We start from the raw sequence: 27,761 nt of genomic DNA on the forward strand, positions 1-27,761 counted from the left end.
CTTAAAGTTTTGAGGTGGTCAGTCCCTCAGTCTGGAGAAGAGCATTGTTCCGTTGTCTGAAACAATATTGTTTCAGACAACGGAACAATGCTCTTCTCCAGACTGAGGGACTGACCACCTCAAAACTTTAAGGGTGATGGACTGATTACATCGTCTTCAAGTATCTTCTGCTTCTATCAACTTTTCTGTACTCGACTGAAGAAGCCTACTGTGTAGGCGAAACGTTTCGAAATAAAGATACCTAACTGTTGCATATGTGTCTTACCTAACAATAATAATAATAATGATAGAGCTTCAGTTCCCTAAATTAATAATAATAATAATCATAATAATATACTACTGCTACTACTACTACTACTACTACTACTACTAATATTATTATTATTATTATTATTATAAGGATAGAGCTTCAATTCTCTAAATTAATAATAATTATTATAATAATGATACAGCTTCAGTTCCCTAAATTAATAATAATAATAATAATAATTATTATTGGTAGTAGGTTGGTAGACAGCAACCACCCAGGGAGGTACTACCGTCCTGCCAAGTGAGTGTAAAACAAAAGCCTGTAATGGTTTTACATGATGGTAGGATTGCTGGTGTCTTTTGTCTGTCTCATAAATATGCAAGATTACAGGCATGTCTTGCTACTTCTACTTACGCTTAGGTCACACTACACATACATGTACACGTTTATTTATACACACTCATCTGAGTTTTCTTTGATTTTATCTTAATAGTTCTTGGTCTTATTACTTTTCCTTTTATATCCATGGGGAAGTGGAATAAGAATCTTTCCTCCGTAAGCCATGCGTGTTGTAAAAGTCAACTAAAATGCCGGGAACAATGGGCTAGTAACCCCTTTTCCTGTAAAGATTACTAAAATGAATAAGAAGAAGAAAATTGTCAAAGTGGGAAGTCTTAATGTGCGTGGATGTTGTGCAAATGATAAGAAAGAGATGATTGTGGATGTTATGAATGAGAAGAAACTGGATGTCCTGGCTTTAAGTGAAACAAAGCTGAAGGGGGTGGGAGAGTTTCAATGGAGAGGAATAAATGGGATTAGGTCAGGGGTTTCAAATAGAGTTAGAGCTAAAGAAGGAGTAGCAATAATGTTGAAGGATAAGCTATGGCAGGAAAAGAGGGACTACAAATGTATAAATTCAAGGATTATATGGAGTAAAATAAAGATTGGATGTGAAAAGTGGGTTATAGTAAGCGTGTATGCACCTGGAGAAGAGAGAAGTGTAGAGGAGAGAGAGAGAGATTCTGGGAAATGTTGAGTGAATGCGTGGGGAGTTTTGAATCAAGTGTAAGAGTAATGGTGGTTGGGGATTTCAATGCTAAAGTGGGTAAAAATGGTATGGAGGGAGTAGTAGGTAAATTTGGGGTGCCAGGGGTAAATGTAAATGGGGAGCCTTCAATTGAGCTATGTGTAGAAAGAAATTTGGTAATAAGTAATACATATTTTATGAAAAAGAGGATAAATAAATATACAAGGTATGATGTAGCACGTAATGAAAGTAGTTTGTTAGATTATGTATTGGTGGATAAAAGGTTGATGGATAGGCTCCAGGATGTACATGTTTATAGAGGGGCAACTGATATATCGGATCATTATTTAGTTGTAGCTACAGTTAGAGTAAGAGGTAGATGGGAAAAGAGGAAGGTGGCAACAACAAGTAAGAGGGAGGTGAAAGTGTATAAACTAAGGGAGGAGGAAGTTCGGGCGAGATATAAGCGACTATTGGCAGAAAGGTGGGCTAGTGCAAAGATGAGTAGTGGGGGAGTTGAAGAGGGTTGGAATAGTTTTAAAAATGCAGTATTAGAATGTGGGGCAGAAGTTTGTGGTTATAGGAGGGTGGGTGCAGGAGGAAAGAGGAGTGATTGGTGGAATGATGAAGTAAAGGGTGTGATAAAAGAGAAAAAGGTAGCTTACGAGAGGTTTTTACAAAGCAGAAGTGTTATAAGAAGAGCAGAGTATATGGAGAGTAAAAGAAACGTGAAGAGAGTGGTGAGAGAGTGCAAAAGGAGAGCAGATGAGAGAGTGGGAGAGAGACTGTCAAGAAATTTTAATGAAAATAAGAAAAAAATTTGGAGTGAGTTTAACAAGTTAAGAAAGCCTAGGGAAAGTATGGATTTGTCCGTTAAAAACAGAGTAGGGGAGTTAGTAGATGGGGAGAGGGAGGTATTAGGTAGATGGCGAGAATATTTTGAGGAACTTTTAAATATTGAGGAAGAAAGGGAGGCGGTAATTTTATGCACTGGCCAGGGAGGTATACCATCTTTTAGGAGTGAAGAAGAGCAGAATGTAAGTGTGGTGGAGGTACGTGAGGCATTACGTAGAATGAAAGGGGATAAAGCGGCTGGAACTGATGGGATCATGACAGAAATGTTAAAAGCAGGGGGGGATACAGTGTTGGAGTGGTTGGTACTTTTGTTTAATAAATGTATGAAAGAGGGGAAGGTACCTAGGGATTCGCAGAGAGCATGTATAGTCCCTTTATATAAAGGGAAAGGGGACAAAAGAGATTGTAAAAATTATAGAGGAATAAGTTTACTGAGTATACCAGGAAAAGTATACGGTAGGGTTATAATTGAAAGAATTAGAGGTAAGACAGAATGTAGGATTGCAGATGAGCAGGGAGGCTTCAGAGTGGGTAGGGGATGTGTAGATCAAGTGTTTACATTGAAGCATATATGTGAACAGTATTTAGATAAAGGTAGGGAAGTTTTTATTGCATTTATGGATTTAGAAAAGGCATATGATAGAGTGGATAGAGGAGCAATGTGGCAGATGTTGCAAGTATATGGAATAGGTGGTAAGTTACTAAATGCTGTAAAGAGCTTTTATGAGGATAGTGAGGCTCAGGTTAGGGTGTGTAGAAGAGAGGGAGAATACTTCCCGGTAAAAGTAGGTCTTAGACAGGGATGTGTAATGTCACCATGGTTGTTTAATATATTTATAGATGGGGTTGTAAAAGAAGTAAATGCTAGGGTGTTCAGGAGAGGGGTGGGATTAAATTATGGGGAATCAAACTCAAAATGGGAATTGACACAGTTACTTTTTGCTGATGATACTGTGCTTATGGGAGATTCTAAAGAAAAATTACAAAGGTTAGTAGATGAGTTTGAATGTGAGTAAAGGTAGAAAGTTGAAAGTGAACATAGAAAAGAGTAAGGTGATGAGGGTATCAAATGATTTAGATAAAGAAAAATTGGATACCAAATTGGGGAGGAGGAGTATGGAAGAAGTGAATGTTTTCAGATACTTGGGAGTTGACGTGTCGGCGGATGGATTTATGAAGGATGAGGTTAATCATAGAATTGATGAGAGAAAAAAGGTGAGTGGTGCGTTGAGGTATATGTGGAGTCAAAAAACGTTATCTATGGAGGCAAAGAAGGGAATGTATGAAGGTATAGTAGTACCAACACTCTTATATGGATGTGAAGCTAGGGTGGTAAATGCAGCAGCGAGGAGATGGTTGGAGGCAGTGGAGATGTCCTGTCTAAGGGCAATGTGTGGTGTAAATATTATGCAGAAAATTCGGAGTGTGGAAATTAGGAGAAGGTGTGGAGTTAATAAAAGCATTAGTCAGAGGGCAGAAGAGGGGTTGTTGAGGTGGTTTGGTCATTTAGAGAGAATGGATCAAAGTAGAATGACATGGAAAGTATATAAATCTATAGAGGAAGGAAGGAAGGAGGGGTAGGGGTCGTCCTCGAAAGGGTTGGAAAGAGGGGGTAAAGGAGGTTTTGTGGGTGAGGGGCTTGGACTTCCAAGCGTGCATGAGCGTGTTAGATAGGAGTGAATGGAGACGAATGATACTTGGGACCTGACGATCTGTTGGAGTGTGAGCAGGGTAATATTTAGTGAAGGGATTCAGGGAAACCGGTTATTTTCATATAGTCGGACTTGAGTCCTGGAAATGGGAAGTACAATGCCTGCACTTTAAAGGAGGGGTTTGGGATATTGGCAGTTTGGAGGGATATGTTGTGTATCTTTATACGTATATGCTTCTAAACTGTTGTATTCTGAGCACCTCTGCAAAAGCAGTGATAATGTGTGAGTGTGGTGAAAGTGTTGAATGATGATGAAAATATTTTCTTTTTGGGGATTTTCTTTTTTTTTGGGTCAACCTGCCTCGGTGGGAGACGGCCGACTTGTTGGAAAAAAAAAAAAAAATAATAATAATAATAATAATAATAATGCAGGTAGTAGGTTGGTAGACAGCAACCACCCAGGGAGGTACTACTGTCCTGTCAAGCGAGTGTAAAACGAAAGCCTGTAATTGTTTTACGTGATGGTAGGATTGCTGGTGTCCTTTTTTATGTCTCATAAACATGCAAGATTTCAGGTACGTCTTGCTACTTCTACTTACACTTAGGTCACACTGCACATACATGTACAAGCATATATACAGTGGACCCCCGGTTAACGATATTTTTTAATTCCAGAAGTATGTTCAGGTGCCAGTACTTACCGAATTTGTTTCCATAAGGAATATTGTGAAGTAGATTAGTCCATTTCAGACTCCCAAACATACACGTACAAACGCACTTACATAAATACACTTACATAATTGGCCGCATTGGGAGGTGATCGTTAAGCGGGGGTCCACTGTATACACACCCCTCTGGGTTTTCTTCTATTTTCTTTCTAGTTCTTGTTCTTGTTTATTTCCTCTTACCTCCATGGGGAAGTGGAACAGAATTCTTCCTCGGTAAGCTAAGCCATGCGTGTTGTAAGAGGCGACTAAAATGCCGGGAGCAAGGGGCTAGTAACCTCTTCTCCAGTATAAATTACTAAATTTAAAAAGAGAAACTTTCGTTTTTCTTTTTGGGCCACCCTGCCTTGGTGGGATACGGCCGGTCTGTTGAAAAAAAAAAATAATATGCAGGTAGTAGGTTGGTAGACAGCAACCCCTCAGGGGGGTACTACCGTCCTGCCAAGTGAGTGTAAAACGAAAGCCTGTAATTGTTTTACATGATGGTAGGATTGCTGGTGTCTTTTGTCTGTCTCATAAATATGCAAGATTACAGGTACGTCTTGCTACTTCTACTTACACTTAGGTCACACTACACATACATGTACATGTTTATTTATACACACTCATCTGAGTTTTCTTTGATTTTATCTTAATAGTTCTTGGTCTTATTACTTTTCCTTTTATATCCATGGGAAAGTGGAATAAGAATCTTTCCTCCGTAAGCAATGCATGTTGTAAAAGTCAACTGAAATGCCGGGAACAATGGGCTAGTAACCCCTTTTCCTGTAATAATTACTAAAAAGAATAAGAAGAAAATTGTCAAAGTGGGAAGTCTGAATGTGTGTGGATGTTGTGCAAATGATAAGAAAGAGATGATTGTGGATGTTATGAATGAGAAGAAGCTGGATGTCCTGGCTTTAAGTGAAACAAAGCTGAAGTTTCAGTGGAGAGGAATAAATAGGATTATGTCAGGGGTTTCAAATAGAGTTAGAGCTAAAGGAGTAGCAATAATGTTGAAGGATAAGTTATGGCAGGAAAAAAGGGACTGTAAATGTATTAATTCAAGGATTATATGGAGTAAAATAAAGGTTGGATGTGAAAAATGGGTTATAGTAAGCTTATATGAACCTGGAGAAGAGAAAAGTGTAGAGAGAGAGATTTTGGGAAATGTTGAGTGAATGCGTGGGGAGTTTTGAACCAAGTGTAGAGTAATGGTGGTTGGGGATTTCAGTGCTAAAGTGGGCAAAAATGTTGTGGAGGGAGTAGTAGGTAAATTTGGGGTGCCAGGGGTAAATGAAAATTAGGAGCCTTTAATTGAGCTATGTGTAGAACGAGGTTTGATAATAAGTAATACATATTGTATGAAGAAGAGGATAAATAAATATGCAAGGTATGATATAGCACGTAATGAAATTAATTTGTGATTATGTATTGGTGAATAAAAGGTTGATGGGTAGGCTCCAAGATGTACACGTTTATAGAGGGGCAACTGATATATTGGATCATTATTTAGTTGTAGCTACAGTTAGAGTAAGAGGTAGATGGGAAAAGAGGAAAATGGTAACAACAAGCAAGAGGGAGGTGAAAGTGTATAAACTAAGGGAGGAGGAAATTTGGGTGAGATATAAGCAACTATTGGCAGAAAGGTGGGCTGGTGCAAGTATGAGTAGTGGGGGGGGTTGAAGAGGGTTGGAATAATTTAAAAAATGCAGTATTAGAATGTGGGGCAGAAGTTTGTGGTTATAGGAGGGTGGGTGCAGGAGGAAAGAGGAGTGATTGGTGGAATGATGAAGTAAAGGATGTGATAAAAGAGAAAAAGTTAGCTTATGAGAGGTTTTCACAAAGCAGAAGTGTTATAAGAAGAGTAGAATATATGGAGAGTAAAAGAAAGGTGAAGAGAGTGGTGAGAGAGTGCAAAAGGAGAGCAGATGAAAGAGTGGGAGAGGCACTGTCAAGAAATTTTAATGAAAAAGTTAGCTTATGAGAGGTTTTCACAAAGCAGAAGTGTTATAAGAAGAGTAGAGTATATGGAGAGTAAAAGAAAGGTGAAGAGAGTGGTGAGAGAGTGCAAAAGGAGAGCAGATGAAAGAGTGGGAGAGGCACTGTCAAGAAATTTTAATGAAAATAAGAAAAAAATTTGGAGTTAAACAAGTTAAGAAATCCTAGAGAACGAATAGATCTGTCAGTTAAAAATAGAGTAGGGGAGTTAGTAGATAGGGAAATGGAGGTTTTGGGTAGATGGCGAGAATATTTTGAGGAACTTTTAAAAGTTCTTATGTAATTTCATGCACTGGCCAGGGAGGTATACCATCTTTTAGGAGTGAAGAAGAACAGGATGTGAGTGTGGGGGAGGTGCGTGAGGCATTACGTAGAATGAAAGGGGGTAAAGCAGCTGGAACTGGTACAAAAATTATTGTAAAACAGATAACAATTTAGTACAAATGAGTATTACAAAGACAGGTCATATGGTCATTTACTGTGTTGCTGTGTAATCAGTAGAATGGAGTATTCTGTTAGGTAATGAAGTTAAATAGTAACAAAGTTTGATTGGGTCACAGGTTGACTTTTATGAGATACAATAATGAGATACATATGTGAGATACAATTATTCAGTATTTATTTAGTTGTGGGTGAGTAAGTGATTTTTGAGAAGAGACTTGAATTTATAAACAGACAGTGTTTCTTTTATATTCACAGGTAATGAATTCCAGATTTTAGGGTCTTTTATGTGCATTGAGTTTTTGCATAGTGTGCGATGGACACGAGGAACATCAAAGAGTGATCTGTGTCTTGTGTTATGGTCATGTGTTCTGTTGAGGTTGGTAAGGAGATGTTTGAGGGGAGGGTTTATGTCAGAGTTAAGTGTTCTATGTATGTAATAGGTGCAGTAATAAGTATGGATGTTTTGTATTGTGAGTAGGTTTAGAGTTTTGAATATTGGTGGAGTGTGCTGTCTGTAGTTGGAATTTGTTATCATTCTGACTGCAGCCTTTTGTTGGGTGATTAGTGGTCTGAGATGGTTTATTGTTGTTGAGCCCCATGCACAAATTCCATAGGTGAGATAGGGGTAAATGAGTGAGTGATATAGGGTCAGGAGGGCTGACTATGGAACATATACCGTATCTTCGATAGTATGCCTATGGTCTTGGAAATTTTTTTGGAAATTTGTTGTATATGTGTTTGAAATTTGAGTCTATTATCAAGGTGGATTCCTAGGAATTTTCCCTCTGTGAGTTTTGTGATTGGTGATCCATTTATCATTATGTTAAGAGAGACATCTGCAGCTCTGTTACCAAACTGAATGTAGTAGGTTTTGTCAATGTTTAGAGTAAGTTTGTTGGTCCTCATCCAGGTTGATATTTTCTGTAATTCGGTATTTACAGTATTGGCTAGCATGACTGGGCTCAGGTGGGAGTAGACGTATGTAGTGTCATCTGCAAATAGTGTGGGTTTGAGTAATTGCGAAGCATTTGGTAGGTCGTTTATGTATAGGAGAAAGAGAAGAGGGCCAAGGACACTTCCCTGTGGGACACCAACTGTAATTGGTTGTGCGGAAGAGTTTGCCCCATTTGTGTACACATATTGGCTTCTGTTGCTGAGGTATGACTTTAGGTAGTTGAGGGAGTGCCCTCTTATACCATAGTGCGACAATTTTATGTGGAGCAAGTCATGGTCAGCTGTATCGAAAGCTTTACGTAAGTCAATGAAGATCCCCAGTGGGACTTCTTTTTTCTCTATTGCTGTATAAATATGTTCTAGCATGTGGATAATAGCATCATTAGTATTTTTATTAGGCCTGAACCCAAATTGACAGGGGTTGAGTATGTTGTGGGAGATGAGGTAGGAATAGATACGCTGATGGATTAATTTTTCAAAGATTTTAGAGAGAAGGTGTAGGTTGGATATTGGCCTATAGTTATTCAAGTCTGTGTGGTCTCCTTTATGGATCTGGGTGACCCTTGCTATTTTGAGAACTGTAGGAAAGGTAGAGGATTCAATGGATTTGTTAAAGAGTGTTGCAGTGATTGGTGATAGCACCTCTGACACTTTTTTGTATATAATGGGTGGTAAGGTATTTAAATCTCCTGTCTTGTTTTTTAGTTTGTTGATAATAAGGGAGACTTCAGTTGGGTTAGTCGGAGCTAGGAATAGTATGTTCGGGTAGTTGCCAGTGAGGTTGTCATTGGGTGGGGTATCTGAGCTTGGGATTTTATTGGCAAGGTTTTTTCCTATAGTGGAGAAGAAATCATTGAGTCTGTTTGCTGTTTCAGTAGGTGGAAATTGGGGTTCATCTGGTTTTGTTAATTCAATTTCACTATTTCGTGTTATCTTTTTTGTTCCTAGTATTTCTGATAGGGTTTTCCAGGTCTTTTTTATGTCACCTCATAAGTTGGATAATCTGTTCTCATAATACAATTTTTTAGCCCTTCTTATTAGGCTGGTTAGGATTGACGAGTAATGCTTTGTTTGGTCTCTGGTTATGTGGCCCATTCTGTACTGTTTTTCGTATAGGTGCTTTGTATTTATGGATTTGAGGATACTGGGTGTTAGCCAGGGACTGTTCAGTCTCTTTGCAGTCATCTGTTCAGTTTTTTTAGGGCAGTGCTTGTTATAGAGGTATTGGGTCTTTTTTAGAAAATTATTAATACATTCGTCAATATCTGTATAGGTTTCTAGCTCAGTGTGCCAGTCAATGTTTGTCACTGCTGCTGTGAAGTTATTGATAGCTGCCTCATTGTGAAGTCTGAAAGTGACTTTAGTAGTGTCTAGGGGCAATTTGCCAAGGTTTGTTATTAGGAAGGTAGGGTAGTGATCTGTGGTATTATCTGTAATTATGCCTGATCTTAAGGGGGATATGGTGTTGGTCCAGATGTGGTCTAGTAGGGAAACACTAGTCTCTGTAACTCTTGTAGGTTTTGTTACTGTTGGTAGCAACATGCAGTTACTCACTGTGTTTGTGAATTCAGTAACATGTGGGTCTTGGTCTTGTAGGAGATTTATTTTGAAGTCACCTGAGAGTAGTAAGTGATCTTTGTTCATGCGTGCATCAGTTATCATACTTCCTGGGTTTTCACTAAAACGGCTATTGACTGTGGTACTCTGTAGATGTTTATCACTGTGAGAGGTTTTTGTAGGTATTTGGATTTGAATTTAAATATTATATATATTATATATATTATATATATTATATATTATATATATTATATATATTATATATATAAATATTTATATATTCCCCATGTTCATCCCTTGTGCAAGTATTAGTGATACATTCTAGTTGGTCTGAGTAGTATATAGCTGTGCCACAGACAGAATGTAGGATTGCGGATGAGCAAGGAGGTTTCAGAGTGGGTAGGGGATGTGTAGATCAAGTGTTTACATTGAAGCATATATGTAAACAGTATTTAGATAAAGGTAGGGAAGTTTTTATTGCATTTATGGATTTAGAAAAGGCATATGATAGAGTGGATAGGGGAGCAATGTGGCAGATGTTGCAAGCGTATGGAATACGTGGTAAGTTACTAAATGTTGTAAAGAGTTTTTATGAGGATAGTGAGGCTCAGGTTAGGGTGTGTAGAAGAGAGGGAGACAACTTCCCAGTAAAAGTAGGTCTTAGACAGGGATGTGTAATGTCACCATGGTTGTTGAATATATTTGATAGATGGGGTTGTAAAAGAAGTAAATGCTAGGGTGTTCGGGAGAGGGGGTGGGATTAAATTATGGGGAATCAATTACAAAATGGGAATTGACACAGTTGCTTTTTGCTGATGTTACTGTGCTTATCGGAGATTCTAAAGAAAAATTGCAAAGGTTAGTGGATGAATTTGGGAGTGTGGTAAAGGTATAAAGTTGAAAGTGAACATAGAAAAGAGTAAGGTGATGAGGGTATCAAATGATTTAGATAAAGAAAAATTGGATATCAAATTGGGGAGGAGGAGTATGGAAGAAGTGAATGTTTTCAGATACTTGGGAGTTGACATGTCAGCGGATGGATTTATGAAGGATGAGGTTAATCATAGAATTGATGAGGGAAAAAAGGTGAGTGGTTCATTGAGGTATATGTCAAGACAAAATATGTTATCTATGGAGGCAAAGAAAGGAATGTATGAAAGTATAGTAGTACCAACACACTTATATGGGTTGTGAATGCAGCAGCGAGGAGGCGGTTGGAGGCAGTGGAGATGTCCTGTCTAAGGGCAATGTGTGGTGTAAATATTATGTAGAAAATTCGGAGTGTGGAAATTAGGAGAAGGTGTGGAGTTAATAAAAGTATTAGAGGGCTGAAGAGGGGTTGTTGAGGTGGTTTGGTCATTTAGAGAGAATGGATCAAAGTAGAATGACATGGAGAGCATTTAAATCTGTAGGGGAAGGAAGGCGGGGTAGGGGTCATCCTCGAAAAGGTTGGAAGGGAGGGGTAAGGGAGGTTTTGTGGGCGAGGGACTTGGACTTCCAGCAGGCGTGCATGAGCGTGTTCGATAGGAGTGAATGGAGACGAATGGTATTTGGGACCTGACGATCTGTTGGAGTGTGAGCAGGGCAATATTTTGTGAAGGGATTCAGGGAAACCGGTTATTTTTATATAACTGGACTTGAGTCCTGGAAATGGGAAGTACAATGCTTGCACTCTAAAGGAGGGGTTTGGGATATTAGCAGTTTGGAGGGATATGTTGTGTATCATTTTACATATATGCTTCTAAACTGTTGTGCTCTGAGCACCTTTGCAAAAACAGTGATTATGTGTGGGTGAGGTGAAAGTGTTGAATGATGATGATAGTATTTTCTTTTTGGGGATTTTCTTTCTTTTTTGGGTCACCCTGCCTTAGTGGGAGACGGCCGACTTGTTAAAAAAAAAAAAAATGCATAATACGTATGTAATAATAATTCAGATTGCTTCTGCTAGTTGGCACAGCTGGTAAACAGTAAACATGTTTACATCCGTGTGTGGGGCAGTTTTCTCGTGCTTGTTTGCATTTTTTTACAGTCATTTGGCCAAATTTCTTTTTTCTAACTATGGGTCCTAGTGACCCTCGTATTGTTGATAGTTTTAATGACCCTCGTGTAGTAGATAGTCTTTTTAGTGTAATAATAAAATGTTATCTTCATTATAGAATAATAAGAAAATATTATAACCTTTATATTATAATAAGGTAAAAGGACCCCAATGGAAATACAGTGGACCCCCGGTTAACGATATTTTTTCACTCCAGAAGTATGTTCAGGTGCCAGTACTGACTGAATTTGTTCCCATAAGAAATATTGTGAAGTAGATTAGTCCATTTCAGACCCCCAAACATACACGTACAAACGCACTTACATAAATACACTTACATAATTGGTCGCATTCGGAGGTAATCGTTATGCGGGGGTCCACTGTAAGTCGCTCTGTCTGACTTTTTTGGGTTATCCTAGGTTCTCTACACACATGCTGCTATGTATGATAATCTATGTAACTGTGTATACCTGAATAAACTTACTTACTTAATCTACTGCAGTTAGCCTCATAAATACTCTTTTTTCTCTTACAGTAAGAACATGGGAAGATATAGTCAGATTGGTACAGAAATGGCTGATGCTTCTGCCACTTCCTCTGCCTCTGCCACCATATTATGGCCTATTTTATTCATTCTAGAGTATATATCATGTTTCTGTGCTAATTACTATATTGTTTATTATGACAGATGAATTGTTATAGATAAATAAGCTGTACAGTTGATAATAGCATCATATTCAAGTATTTTTTTCTAGTCTCTCCAGAGTGCAGGAACGGATTAATGGCTTTTCAGTTAATTTAAATGATGAAAATTAATTTGATATACGAGTAAATTGAGTTACGAGCTAGCTCCTGGAACGAATTAAAATCGTAAGTCAAGGTTCCCCTGTATTTATCTTGAATTTGAAATTTCATTTTCTATACTCTTCTAACACAGCCTTGTGTAATACTCAGAAAGCTTCAATAGCTCCACACTCTTGGTATCTTTTAAGTATTAACCACTTAACTGTGCCCAGCATACTAGTACTCAAGTTAGGACTATGTCCCTGATGTAAGTAGGTAGGTAGGTAGGTAAGTTTATTTAGGTACAGGTACATGTAAGTACAATTGTCATACCTAGTAATATGTGTAGATTACCTAGGATAACCCAGGAAAAAAAAGTCAGTGACTTATTTGTGCCCTCAAACACGCCACCTGCCAACATTTTTGAGTTCAGCACAACTGTTTGTGTCTTGTACAACCTCTTTATGCCTTTGAAAAAATCTGTGATCAGGCGAGTGCCAAACTAGCATAAATAAATAATGAAACCAGGAGCTGTTGTTCTACCGCCAGCTTCCCTACCAGCAGAGAAGTTGTAAAACTGGCAGGAGCATATGTTCATTCAAAATTTGTTACAATTTCTTGATATTAACAGTAAAATTTAGCCAATAAGTGCACACTGTAGATTTAACCTAATACATGTATAGTTATTTCCATGTTTCTGTGAGTATTACACCTTGAAACAATTGTAATATCATAAGATTTCCTTGTAATTATATGTTTGATGCTGGTCTATGGTCACATAGAAATTATATTATGTTTATATAACCCAGGATATTCCCTTGAACCTAAATATATATAACAATAATTAACCTAAGATAACTAAATATAGTCAGTGTGATTTATTTTCATGTTTTGAGGAGTATTACACCTTGAAACAATAGTAATATCAAAGTATTCATTGTACATAGTATTACAAGACCAAAGTCCCGGCAGGCCCTGCTTTACAGCACTTCGCTTTACGGTGTTTCACTAATGCTGTGGTTTTCAGTTCTATCCATTCTTCATTTATTCAGACTTTCTGCAATAAATATATTCAGCACTCACTATAAGCTAAGGACAAAGTAATGTGTGTACTGTATATGCATTTTGAAGGCCTAACTCTATTGCTCACTTAATATATGATAATATCAACATGTTATCAGGCTTTTATTTGCATTTGAAAGTGAATAAAGTATGTTTCACTGTACAGTAACCTGGAACCTTAATCTTTATCTTTAAGTTTGCTGGAAATGCTCTGCATACAAAGGGGCTTTTGGCATGTACACCCAACTATTATATTCCCCTGTACAGCCATGTAATTTGTCAAAATAAAAATCTTAATCATAATCTTATCTTAACTTGCTTTATAAGCAGGGCCCTCCTCCTGTAGTAAAGAAATAAAATCAACAGCAATTATTTGTATAAATTTATACAGAATATTCCAAGTGGAGTAATATTAGGTTAAGCATTTCCCCTTGTTTAAAATACGTACTAAAATACCTTGAAACTCTTCTAGTACAAGAAACTAGTGTACATAGTGTTTAATTGAAAATACAGTGGTACCTTGACTTACGAGTTTAATTTGGTCCATGACCGAGCTCGTAACTCAATATGCTCGTATATCAAATTAGTTTTCCTCATTGAAATTAACCCTTAAATGGTCCAAACGTATATATACGTTCACCTGCGCAGTGCCCTGAATATTTCGAGAAAAAAAAATTGTTTTTTTTTATAGGAAAAAAAGAGCATGTGGTACCCAGGCATCCCCAATTTTTTTTCATATGGCGCACACTGAGTGCGCACACCCATTCTCTCATGTCTAGGTGACTCAGGCCTATCGTGCCAATGTTGAATGAATGACAAATGGAACATATATACAGTGGACCCCCGCGTAACGATTACCTCCGAATGCGACCAATTATGTAAGTGTATTTATGTAAGTGCGTTTGTACGTGTATGTTTGGGGGTCTGAAATGGACTAATCTACTTCACAATATTCCTTATGGGAATAAATTCGGTCAGTACTGGAACCTGAACATACTTATGGAGTGAAAAAATATCGTTAACCGGGGGTCCACTGTATACATTTAGGGCGCTACGCGTTTAAGGGTTAATTGAAATGCCTTTAATCTGTTCAAGCCTACAAAAACCACCCCAATTTTTTTGTTACAGGTTTTTAAATAAGGAAAATGTATTTATAAATAATAAATATTGTATAAAAACATAAAAGAAAATGTAAAGAAATAAACTCTATTGCTTGAATTGCATTTGTTTCAGTGTTTCTGTATGAAACTAGTGATCTAGTGCAGTTAACCTCACAAACACTCTGTTTTCTCATACCCCAGGACCTCAGAAGGGTAGGAACAGGAAGAAATGGTCAGGGCGATAATTATTTTACCTCGGGAGTGGTCGCCATCACTCATCATGTTATGGCCTATTTTTTTCAATCTAGAGTATATGTCATGTTTCTATGTTGTTTATATTGTTTATTATGTCATATTAGATCAGTTGTGATAAATAAGCTATAGAGTTGATATTAGCGTAAAAATGAACTGTTTTCTCCTGCCTCACGAGACTCTGGAATTTCCGCTTACGTAAACAAATGCTCGTAACTCGGATTTTGGCTTTCAGCTCAAAGCAAAAAAATCGACCGAGCGATGGCTCGTAACTCAGAAAACTCGTAAGTTGGGGCACTTGTAAGTCAAGGTAACACTGTAATTATAATTTGGTGTCAGATTGTAAAATGCATATGTTGTTGGTGTATTAATTCTGCTGTTGCTGATTAGTGATATTTTTCACCAACTTCAGCACACTATAAAATCGTGAGCTTTTATCAGGTTCCGCTCATTTTAGTCACAAAATTGAACCTTCAGTCTGTAAGATTTTTTTTTTTTTTTTAAATCTTTCCTGTCACGCTGGAAATTTATTTTTAGGGTATGTCACAGTTAAAGGATTAAATACTGTGGTTTTAATCATAGTTTCAATCTGCCAGAAATATTTGGCATTTTATTGGCTTTATAAAAATTATAGTTATGTATGTTTTATAAATCAAGAATTTAAATTGGAATGCTGAGCCATTAACAAGTCATTGATGACTTGATAAAAGGCCCAGGACATGACATCTATGTATCATCTCCATTGTGTGGGTTAGTTGTTTAATGAATTAGTGTTTCATATGCTGGTGTTATTTTGTTTCCTGTTGTATATGCTTGTATGGTTATTTATGTGATAGTATTAGCAGAGTAGCCTTGCCATACCCCCATGTATTGTAGTCAGCTTCAGTGTATTGTAAGGACCCTGTGGAATGCCTAGTATCGTTAGGTTACAAGAGGTGTTGGTATTTAGATTGAGAATAGCCATTAATAAAATCATAATACTATACACAGTACTTTTAGGCTTGAGGAGAGCATATTAGTCAGAGCTAGATACTGTATAAAGAAAATTTAAATTAGGATGCACTTTTGGGTAATAGGCCAAATATTTGCCTATCTTCCCAATTCAGAAATAGTAAAGAGTATTCGTATCTGAATTGTTACATAAATGCAGTTATTTTGATATAAATGTGTTAGTGGTGCTGTATTTTGTTAAGCTCTCTATTAAGTTGTAATTTGAATCCTAGGACAGAAACTTAGGATAATGGAAACAACCATTAACATTGTTGAGCCAGCATTTATGAAACATTGATGTCCATGGAATCTGACATTAATTTAAATAGCACCAGCAGACCAAGCCCAAAATGAGTGTCTAGCAATGCACATTGTAACACCCCACTTCCAAGGCCCCCCTCCACATGTATTTAATTCAACAGAGTGGTCACCTGCAGCCTGGTATCTGGTTATTCTTCCTACACATGGCATGTGTTCAGAGTACGATATACTGTATAAAATTTGAGTTTTTCTGTTAGAATTTTAGGAGAATATTACACACAGTATATTTGTGTAGGAGAGTTACATTGGGTTTACCACTGCTGCTCCCAGCTTCCTCTTGCATTTATACAGTGTTCCTTTCCCCATTTACACACAAATCAGCAAAATCAGATTCAGAATAGCCATGTTAAAGTTTGTTGTAAATAACTAGACACCATGCTTATCAGTACACATGTCATTAATAGAAATAAATACAGAAGCTCATTGAATCAAGCATGTTTACATTTTGGTTCTCAGAGCTCCACTTATTACTGCATTCAGATACCATAATATCACTTTGGCAGGGTTCGTACTACAGGCATACTGTGATATACATTCAGTAGTGGGACCAGCAAACGTTAATGATGTAAGGACAGCCTTTAACAGGATTTTTTAATACTGTTTTATGTTTAACCTTAAATTTTCCTATACATATTTGTTTTTGGCCATGTCTCTCTTAATTTGCCAATTCTAATTAATATTGATATTAATAAGGAAGAAATTGGATTGGACAAGGGAAATCTAGTGAGCATTTTTGACAAAATCTTATAGTTGGTTTTCAATTTTCAGTTCGTCACAGGCCAAGAGAAAATGAGCATCATGAACTTGTCGATATTTCTTGAGCAACTTTTACCTGGTACCTAGAACGTATGAATTTATATACCACACAGTCACCAAAAATGCATGCAGAGAAATACATAGGAAAATGGTTATATTCCTTTGAAAATTTTAATTAAATTTAAATTAATTTTCATATGAAGAGTGAATCAGAAACAGCTTTAGAAATACACTGTATTGAAATTTTCGTTTAAAAAATTTACAATCGTGTTTGCAATACATAGATGTGAATTTGATGAAACTGTATCATTACAGAGAGCAATTCGTCTCTGCATTTTGGGCGAGTCTTAACCCTTTCAGTATCAGTCCCATACTATTACAGCTTTGAAGCTAGTGTCAGTTAAATAATACTATGCCAAAATTCTAGTGGCTTCTAAACTTGGAGGAGAAAGCTGGTAGGCCAACATATGAGAGAATGGGTCTTGGCGATCACTGTCCACAGTATATAAAAAAAATCTTGCAGCATGCAGTGCATAATGAGAATAACTGCGACTGTATTTTTGGTTTAAAACCGCAACTGTGCAGTGTACTTTTGTATGGTATTTATGGTTGTTTTTCTCATTTTCTTGGTCTCATTTGATAGAATGAAAGATATATTACAGAAATAGAGATGATTTTGAATGGTTTACAGACTAAAAGTACACCTTGAAATTGAGCTCTTGGTAGCAGAAGTTTTTGATTTTTGATGTTCAAGAGTAAACAAATCATGTCATACATCCAATACACATCAACTGGTGGGTCTAATATGCATTCACAAATGTTCTGATATTATTTATACAATTATTACAATTATGCAATAGTCTGAGTAACAGTAAATCTTGTATTTTTTGTGTGAATAAAAATTCAAAATGAAAAGCAAGTGTAATATAAGAGGGTCCTGGAGAGATGACTAATGAACTGAGAAGATGTTACTTTAGTGCCAGCAATGTCTACATTGTATATTCTGGCCCTTATTTTGAAATTGACCTTCCTTGAATTTTGTGTGAAATTGGCCAAATTAGTAATTTCTGATCACTTTTTTGGGTAGTTGAAATAGGTAAATGGACAGTTTCTTGTACTCGCTCAATAGAATAACAGGAGTTATAGTGAAATAGCTATGAGTTTGGTTAAGTGGAAGAAAGGAATTGGTCCAGAATAGGGTTCAAAGTGGGCAAAATCGCCAGTACGTAAATATTGCCCAGACCAACTTTGTGAGAGCATAATTTTTGCAAGTTTTCCATCAAGTTTCAAACTTTTGATTTCATTACCTTTGGAAAAAGATTCTTTGTCATTTACTGAGATTTTTTTTTTTTAATTCTTTGACCCTATGAACAAGTTTGCAAGCAGGGATCTTGATACTCAAAGGGTTAAGTTAACACAGAGGTTAGATAGTATTGAGTGGAAACGAATGGTTTTTGAGACGATGAACTGTTGGGGAGTGTGAAGAGGGTATTATTTTGTGAAGGGATTCAGGGAAACCAATTAGCTAGACTTGAGTCCTGGAGGTGGGAAGTACAGTGCCTGCACTTTAAAGGGGGTTTGGGATATTTACTGTTTAGAGGGACATCTAAAGTGTCATATCTGTGTGCCTCTGGCAAGACAGTGAAAGTGTGAATGCTGGAGAAAGTGTTTCTTTGTCAGGTCACCTTGCCTTGGTGAGAGACAGCCAGTGTGTTAAAAACTCATTCATACTATCACTGTAGATTCCTTCCTTTCTTACTACATTATCAAGTGCTCTACACTTTAGAAACACTCATGACTTGACCTGATCCTAATCTCCTCCTCTTCTTATCTCTTCACCTTTTCTATATGTACTTTGTCTTTCCTGTCTTCTGCCTAGGTGGGTTCTCTCCTATGGGGCCTTGTCCTGCTGGTAATTGTTCTTGCCCTTGTGGGCCATTAGCTCTCCTGCAGTGCTCCTTGCTCTTAGATTTCCTCTACTATTGCTTCTACAACTACAGCTACTACTACTATCTCTCTGCTATTTATTGCCACCTCTACTACTGTTGCACTACTTTTTCTACTTCTACTACTACCACTACTCCCACCACTACCACTTCTACCACCTTAATATACCCTCCTCTTGTTACACTGCTCCTGTCCCTGTCCCCTTCTCATATTCTGGCTCCCTTCCCATAGTGTTTCTATGTGATTAGTTAATAGTCCAAGTTGGAGTGAAGAGTCATCATAAGTTTGTCTCCTACTTGCAAATTATTTGTGTACCTTAAATATTGCTATAATCTGGTTGATCTCGACATTCTAAGAATGAAAGATAAGAAATAAAACTAGTTTGGGTGTGGTAAATCCAGTGCTCACATTCTGATTGACATCATATGGTTGATTTTAAATTTAAGTCTTGTTCCAAATCTAAAGAAAACAGGCACCCAGCCTACCCTGAGCTGGGTTTCACCACAAATATCACGTTGATCAGTGGGCAACAGGGATCATGAAGACAAGACTGAGCTTAGGAAAGTTGCTTTCACTTCAGTACACAGGGGTATCAGGATAGTTGCGATGTATATTGCAGTATGCCGGTACTAGGTTTATGTGACCCTTGGGGCATCAGGACTATTAAACCTAATAACTACCAGCTTTACAAGGCTATGGGGCTGTTGTCATCCTTAAATCCTAAGAACAATATTGCCAGTTGGAAGCAGCAGTACTCTTCTTTTTTGTAGTTTTAGTATACAGTAGGGCCCCGCTTTATGGCGTTTAGTCTTACGGCATTCCGCTAATATGGCGATGTCAAATTATGACCAAAAATTGGTATACGGCAAGCGGTCTTTCAAATATGGCGTGCCCCACCCGGTTTGTTTACATTCTCCGTGACCACGTCTATTATGTCAGGAAACTTTCCAAAATTTCAAGTGTTTTAAAGTTACTGCGTATTTTATGTGTACTCTGATAATTGTACTTATGTGTACCTGTACCTAAATATACTTACACACTGTGCTGGTGTGCAGGTACACATTAAAATCGCTAAGAGTCTCTCTACTTATGACGCCAATACTACGTAATAATAATCACTCTTGGGCACACTAAATGTCTTATTTTACATTAATATAGGCATTTTCATTAATCCATCTATGATATTTTCCTCAAAATTATATATGAAACCCATTACATAGCATATAAACATGATACACTCAGAATAAAAATTGACGTAAATATGAGATTTGTTTACAAAGCAGCTGTGTAAGTAGTGTCGGAAGAATTATGTTTTCTCTAGTCAAACTGGGGGATAACTGTAGAAAAAATATTCTTTTCGTATGCCTTCACTCTATATACAGCAATTCACGACCGTTGTGGGGTTAGTGCTTTTTATTATGATAATAATAATAATAATAATAATAATAATAATAATATTAATATCTTCATTCGCTCTAAAAATGGTGTGTTGTTTGTTTATTCTGTACTAACTTGTACAACTTGTACACAATGTAAGAGTATTTGTATTGTGAGGTAATTATTATTATAATAAAAAAAATATTGAGGTAAATGTTTTAGAAACTCTTACAAATGGACGTGAATGAACTAAAAGTAGACACATATTAATATGCATTTATTTTGCCTGACCAAGTGATCGCCCACTACCTGTTCAGTTTGTGTTCTTACATTGTCTCAACTCTGTATCTCGTTCTCTCTCTCGTTTACTCTTTCGTTAACTAGTTGACTCTCATTGACGATGGCATCTAAGCTTAGCTGTGATAAAAAGAGGAGTTGTAAGCCTCTGGCTTTAATTGCCAAGTTAGAGGATGATGGTGTGCCATTCTGATTTTATTCAATAAACACCCTGCCACTTACTTCTCACACATTAATATTAATATTTTAAGGTAACTACTAAGTGTACTCTGTTTGTATCTTACCTTTTATTGTGCTTTTAATGCCTATTTCTATTACTAACTTAATATAAGTTAGTGTAAACTTGTCTGGCATTTATTGCATATTTTATATGTGCTCTGATAATAATACTTGTGGAGCTGTGTGGTAGCCGGGTGGAGGGACAACATTACGTTTTCTCTGTTCAGTCATCAGAGAAAACGTGTATGAATCTGCATTGGGCCCAGCCACTCCCCCCACTCCGCTTTTGTTTACAATTTTTGGCATGAATTATTCATTACTTCTCCCTTCGTTTATGATGGCATCTAAAGGTAGTTGTTAGAAACGATTAAATTCAGTGAACAAGGTATGTCGATGTTAATAATATGGCTCTGGGCCACAGTGTAGGTAGCAGGTAGGTGTAGCCCAGGTGGGCTACACCTACCGGCTACCTACACTGACTTCCTACAAATAAATACTACTCACCTCTCTTCCTATATTAAGACTACACATATTTTAAGGTAAATAATGAGTGTATTGTATGTGTATTTTAACTCTGGGATGTTTTAAATATCGTGTATTAAGTATGAGACGGGGAGCCAGGGCTACCTACACCTGGGCTACCTGCACCTGACTTCCTACAAATAAGTACTACTCACCTCTCTCCCTACATTAAGATAAGTAATGAATGTACTGTGAATGTATTTTACTTTGTGTGTTTTTAATGCCTAGTTCTATTACTAACTTAATATAATTTAGTGTAAACTTGTTGTCTGGCATTTATATGCATTTATAAATGGAAAAAATGGCGTTCTGCCTTCCGGCGATGTCTGCTTTCCGGCGACAGCCTGGAACCTAACCCGCCACATAAGTGGGGCCCTATTGTATGTATATTTCATCATCTGTTAGTGATACTTTTCACCTTGGCCACATGAGACAATGGGTGATAGTTGGACTTGATTTAATAACTTTATTCATGTAGTGGAAAACATCGTAAATATCAGTTGGCTTTAATTACACTTGAAAGGTTTAGTGAGAGAAGAAAATGATTTCCTAGTGTTCTGTAGTGCATTCTCAGATGTTAAATACAGTACACTGTATCTGTTTTAATTAAATGCAACCATTTCATATTTTTCTGTTTCTGTTTGCATATAGACTAACATAACTTAATTATTACTCTCCTGCTACATTCTTCCCTGTGGTTAGTGGCTTATACAGCCTTCGTTCTTTTGTTATAATTTTTTCTCGTGCAGGCACATAACTGATTCACTGATATACGCTGAGCGTTTCTCTTGTTAGCTGCACCTGTTATTGATTGATTGACCGAAGTTATGTATTACCTTATAGGGTAGTCATTATATTTATATCTTAGCTGATGGAACTATGAATAAATTCCTGTCATTGTTATTCCCTGTGGCAGGCATTGGAGCAAGCTTTAAAATAAAAGGTGTACGTACGTCCTGCAGAGACTGGGCCTTTGGAGCAGTTTAGAGTGTACATCAGCATCTCTTCATTCACTCAGTCTGAGAAAGTGTCAGTTTCTGTTGGTCTGTGGGTCATGTCGTGCCTTGATTGTCCGTGTGCGTGTTCCCGCATAGCCAATCTGGCCGTCTCCCCTGATGTGCGCGTAGATGTGCGCCTAGGTCATACTGACACTGCATACCAGCCCCTCGTAAGATACTGAGCCAATGTGTCAAGTGCTGCCCAGCTCCTGGGGTTTGGCACTCTTTTATTTTGCATGTTTATTGTACGCAGCAATTGATTACATTTTTAGTTCTGTATGTGTGTGCGTGCAGTCTTCCTCTTGTTAAGTCTGTGCTTTAGGCTAGTCTGGTCCCATATGAATATGGCTTTTGATCTAATATGTTCGGTTGTATTTCTTCTCACTTACAGTATTTAATAAAGATTGTGCTTGTTCGCAAAAAAAAAAAATTGCCTAATATACTTTACATTTGATATTCATTATGCCAGTGGTAATTTTCTTTTTTATTTAACACTGGGAAGTTTTAAGAGTTTTCTTGTAGCATACAGAAAATGGATGATAAAGGTCAGCTGGGATAACTTTTAACAATTACTTGTCTTTGTTGTACTATTTAAAATATCTGTTTTTGGCCATGACTGTCTTCCCAGCATAAAGTTTTCTTTATTTTATAGTTTCAGTAATTTAAATCTTTATACGTATATTGTACCTTCATCGAACATGTCTAGAAATTATTTAATAAATTCTAGCAACTGAAAATTATTATTTCTGAAACCACTACTGTACTGCAACTTTGTTTCTTTGATGTTGGCTGGTCAGTGCAGTATCCTGTAAACCATGTTTTAGTATCCAATCTTAAATGATATTCTTTTTTTCTGGTAGCTGAAATGCCATTGTTCTCTTGCACTGTTACTCGTTGAGTTAGTAGGTTGTTAACCATGTATGAGAGTGAATGTGTGTATCATATTGTGTTTAGTATCACAATACAGTAATCCCTCGCTTTATGCGGGTTGCTGTATGTGAATTCGCTTTCATGCGATGACCACCCATTTCTGTTTTTAATTCTGTCATGTAAATTTGCTTCTATGCTGATCAGGGAAAAGAGGAGGAGGTTGTCAGTGTAATGGATCTTACTATGAAGAAGCTGGCAGAGTGGTTTGCATGGGCCTAGAATTGATGTATGGTATTGCATAAAGCGAGGGACACTTGCATATATAAATGTGTAGTGCATTAATGTAGCATGTTGTCATACTTGTGTGTATGTGCTTTCTACTACAGCCCTGCATGATATAGTGCAACAGTTAATGTGGAAGCAGTCTTCTGCTTTTTAATCTTCCAATCAAATGTACTCACTTGTATTATCAGTTATTTTTATTGCAGTTATGTTACAACATAGGAAGCAGTGTATATTTCATTTATGTATATTTTTAAGGTTATACTGTAGCAAGTTTAGCTGGCACCCTCCACTACCCCAAGTGCTGCCACATCGGTGACAACAATGGCCGTGTGTCAATATCATGTATATTCCTCATAATATTTGTATTAACTTATTTGTAGCCACAGGAGTACAGCTGTGTTTCTTGTCTCATTTTCTGTATTTAATGAATCTTATATTTTTTAACATTTCCAGTTGTTATAGTACTTATTACCTCCTCTTATTAGAACCCATTCCATTGTTCTACCTCTCCATGAAGAACTCTCTAGCAAGCTTTCGATTGCTCTTTTGTTTATAAATATGACCTCTTGTTCTCCCAGTTTAGTATTAAAAATCTTCCATAACAATTTTTTCATATCTTTTGACTCTCATGTGTGATTATCAACCAGTGTGGAATGTTTGTCTTTTGGTGTCTTGTAGTTTTCTAGATCTGGGAACCATTTTGCAGCTCATTTTTTAACTTTTCTAGTGTGTCCACTTTTTTTATCTGCTGACACCATACCAACACTGCATATTCCGGTTTTGGTCCAGCATATTTTATGAGCAACTTTTTCCTGATCCGTGTATGTAAAGGCTATTTTAAAAATGTCTGATGTAACATAAGTGTATCTCACAATGTCAGTACATCTTCCATCCGACTTACGACCTGCTCGACATACGACCACTTGACTTACGACTGTGTTTTTTATGCCAAATTTCTGGCAAATAAACAACTGTTTATGTTGTACAGTGTTTATCCTAAACCTTGCAGTATAAAATACAGTACTAACAGCATAAAAAGTAAAGTAAAAAATGAAATACCAAAATAAAACAATAAAATAAAGTCATTACAAAAATGTGATGTTGATATTCAGTAGTAAGGTTCGACTTGTGTCCATTTCGAGTTACGACCGGTCGGTCAGAACCAAGCTTGGCCGTAAGTCGGATGGTACCTGTATTTTGTCCTGGTGTGACAAGAAGGTACAAGTTAATACTTATTTGTTAACTTCTCATATAATTAACTTTGAACTAGTTTTCTTACTTGATCAACCTCATATGTGCAATCCTCATTTAATGCTATTTCTCCATTTTTTTTTTTTCAACAAGTTGGCCGTCTCCCACCGAGGCAGGGTGACCCAAAAAAGAAAGAAAATCCCCAAAAAGAAAATACATTCATCATCATTCAACACTTTCACCACACTCACACATGATCACTGCTTTTGCAGAGGTGCTCAGAATACAACAGTTTAGAAGCATATACGTATAAAGATACACAACATATTCCTCCAAACTGCCAATATCCCAAACCCCTCCTTTAAAGTGCAGGCATTGTACTTCCCATTTCCAGGACTCAAGTCCGACTATATGAAAATAACCGGTTTCCCTGAATCCCTTCACTAAATATTACCCTGCTCACACTCCAACAGATCGTCAGGTCCCAAGTATCATTCGTCTCCATTCACTCCTATCTAACACGCTCATGCACGCTTGCTGGAAATCCAAGCCCCTCGCCCACAAAACCTCCTTTACCCCCTCTTTCCAACCCTTTCGAGGACGACCCCTACCCCTCCTTCCTTCCCCTATAGATTTATATGCTTTCCATGTCATTCTACTTTGATCCATTCTCTCTAAATGACCAAACCACCTCAACAACCCCTCTTCTGCCCTCTGACTAATGCTTTTATTAACTCCACACCTTCTCCTAATTTCCACACTCCGAATTTTCTGCATAATATTTACACCACACATTGCCCTTAGACAGGACATGTCCACTGCCTCCAACCGTCTCCTCGCTGCTGCATTTACCACCCAAGCTTCACATCCATATAAGAGTGTTGGTACTACTATACTTTCATACATTCCCTTCTTTGCCTCCATAGATAACGTTTTTTGACTCCACATATACCTCAACGCACCACTCACCTTGTTTCCCTCATCAATTCTATGATTAACCCTTTCAGGGTCCGTCCCGTAGATCTACGGCTTTACGTTCAGGGTCCAAACCGTAGATCTACGCCATGAGCTCAGCTCACTCTGATAAACTGTGAGTGGTACATTTGGGCCTAGATATGAGAGAATACACCTATGTGGTATGTGTGCACCACATAAAACAGATCCTGCAGCACACTGTGCATAATGAGAGAAAAAAAATGAAATCATGATTTTTCGATTAAAACAGCAACTTTGCAGTGTTTTTTCGTATGTTTTTTATAGTTGTATTTGCGATTTCTTGGACTCATTTGATAGAATGGAAGACATATTACAGAAAGAGAGATGATTTTGATTGGTTTTAGCATTGGAAATGGCTTGAAACTGAGCTCAAAGTAGCGGAAATGTTAAATTTTTGCCGATATTCAAGAGTAAACAAACGACCTCACACGTCTAATACACATCAGCTGGTGGGTCTAATATACATTCACAAATATGGTGATGATATTTATACAATTATTACAGTATTGCATAACAGTAAATCTTCTATTTTTTGGTGTGAATAAAAATTCATTATGTGAATAAAAAATCAAAATGGAATTTATTTGTAAAGCCTCAAAACATAACTAATGAACAGAGGAAATGTTAGTTTAGTGCCAGGAATGCCTACATTGTTCATTCTGGACCCTATTTTGAAATTGGAATATTTTGAACTTTGTGTTAAATTGGCCAAATTAACAATTTCCGATCACTTTATTTTGTAGTTGAAACAGTTGACTTGGCGATTTCTTGTGCTCAATCGATAGAATAGAAGTAATATTAGTGAAATAGCTAAGAATTTGGTTGATTGGAATAATGTAATTGGCCTAAAATGGGAGTCAAAGTCGGCAAAATCGCCGATTCGTAAATATCGCTGACACATCAAAATTCGCGAGAGCATAATTTCGTCAATTTTCCACCAATTTTCGTACTTTTTGTTTTATTACCTTCACAAAAAGATTCTCTACGATTTCATAAGAAAAAATAACAAAATTTTTTTTTTAAATATCTTGGACACTGGTGTGTGACTCCAGATTTGGGCCTTGGACCCTGAAAGGGTTAACCTCATCCTTCATAAATCCATCCACCGACACGTCAACTCCCAAGTATCTGAAAACATTCACTTCTTCCATACTCCTCCTCCCCAATTTGATATCCAATTTTTCTTTATCTAAATCATTTGATACCCTCATCACCTTACTCTTTTCTATATTCACTTTCAACTTTCTACCTTTACACACATTCTCAAACTCATCCACTAGCCTTTGTAATTTTTCTTTAGACTCTCCCATAAGCACAGTATCATCAGCAAAAAGTAACTGTGTCAATTCCCATTTTGAATTTGATTCCTCATAATTTAATCCCACCCCTCTCCCGAACACCCTAGCATTTACTTCTTTTACAACCCCATCTATAAATATATTAAACAACCATGGTGACATTACACATCCCTGTCTAAGACCTACTTTTACTGGGAAGTATTCTCCCTCTCTTCTACACACCCTAACCTGAGCCTCACTATCCTCATAAAAGCTCTTTACAGCATTTAGTAACTTACCACCTATTCCATATACAGTGGACCCCCGCATAACGATCACCTCCGAATGCGACCAATTATGTAAGTGTATTTATGTTAGTGCGTTTGTACGTGTATGTTTGGGGGTCTGAAATGGACTAATCTACTTCACAATATTCCTTATGGGAACAAATTCGGTCAGTACTGGCACCTGAACATACTTCTGGAATGAAAAAATATCGTTAACTGGGGGTCCACTGTACTTGCAACATCTGCCACATTGCTCCTCTATCCACTCTATCATATGCCTTTTCTAAATCCATAAATGCAATAAAAACTCCCTACCTTTATCTAAATACTGTTCACATATATGCTTCAATGTAAACACTTGATCTACACATCCCCTACCCTCTCTGAAGCCTCCCTGCTCATCCGCAATCCTACATTCTGTCTTACCTCTAATTCTTTCAATTATATTTCTCCATGTAGTACATAATTTTGCCCAAGGAATATGGGGTACATTAGAGAACATACTACAGTTAGACCTCTATATTTGCTACATCCTTATTTGTTAACTTTGATTTTTTCACAGATGGGGTATCCTGTGAATGATTTAGCCTTGACGTTATTGCTAGACCTTTATAGGTCAGTGTCAGCCTCCTGCTCAATCATAGGACCATCATGGGTGTTACTGTATAGAATCTATAATTTAGTTTTGGATTATACTGTACCTTTATTGAGTTATTTGTATAAAAAATATTTAATCATACAGGTCAACTG

The 27,761-nt window shown here is 37.2% G+C and overlaps 1 protein-coding gene across 1 annotated transcript in view; it reads left to right on the forward strand.

Moving 5' to 3' along the window:
• Stlk (Ste20-like kinase) overlaps window positions 1-27,761 on the forward strand; it is a gene marked incomplete in the record, with an annotated part of 179,338 nt that overhangs the window by 48,604 nt on the left and 102,973 nt on the right. The window contains 1 exon segment of the mRNA XM_053800467.2: window positions 22,024-22,275. Coding sequence (XP_053656442.2) covers window positions 22,162-22,275 — 114 coding nt within the window.

The sequence above is a fragment of the Cherax quadricarinatus genome, chromosome 3 (assembly GCF_038502225.1).
Source record: "Cherax quadricarinatus isolate ZL_2023a chromosome 3, ASM3850222v1, whole genome shotgun sequence".
NCBI lineage: Eukaryota > Metazoa > Arthropoda > Malacostraca > Decapoda > Parastacidae > Cherax > Cherax quadricarinatus.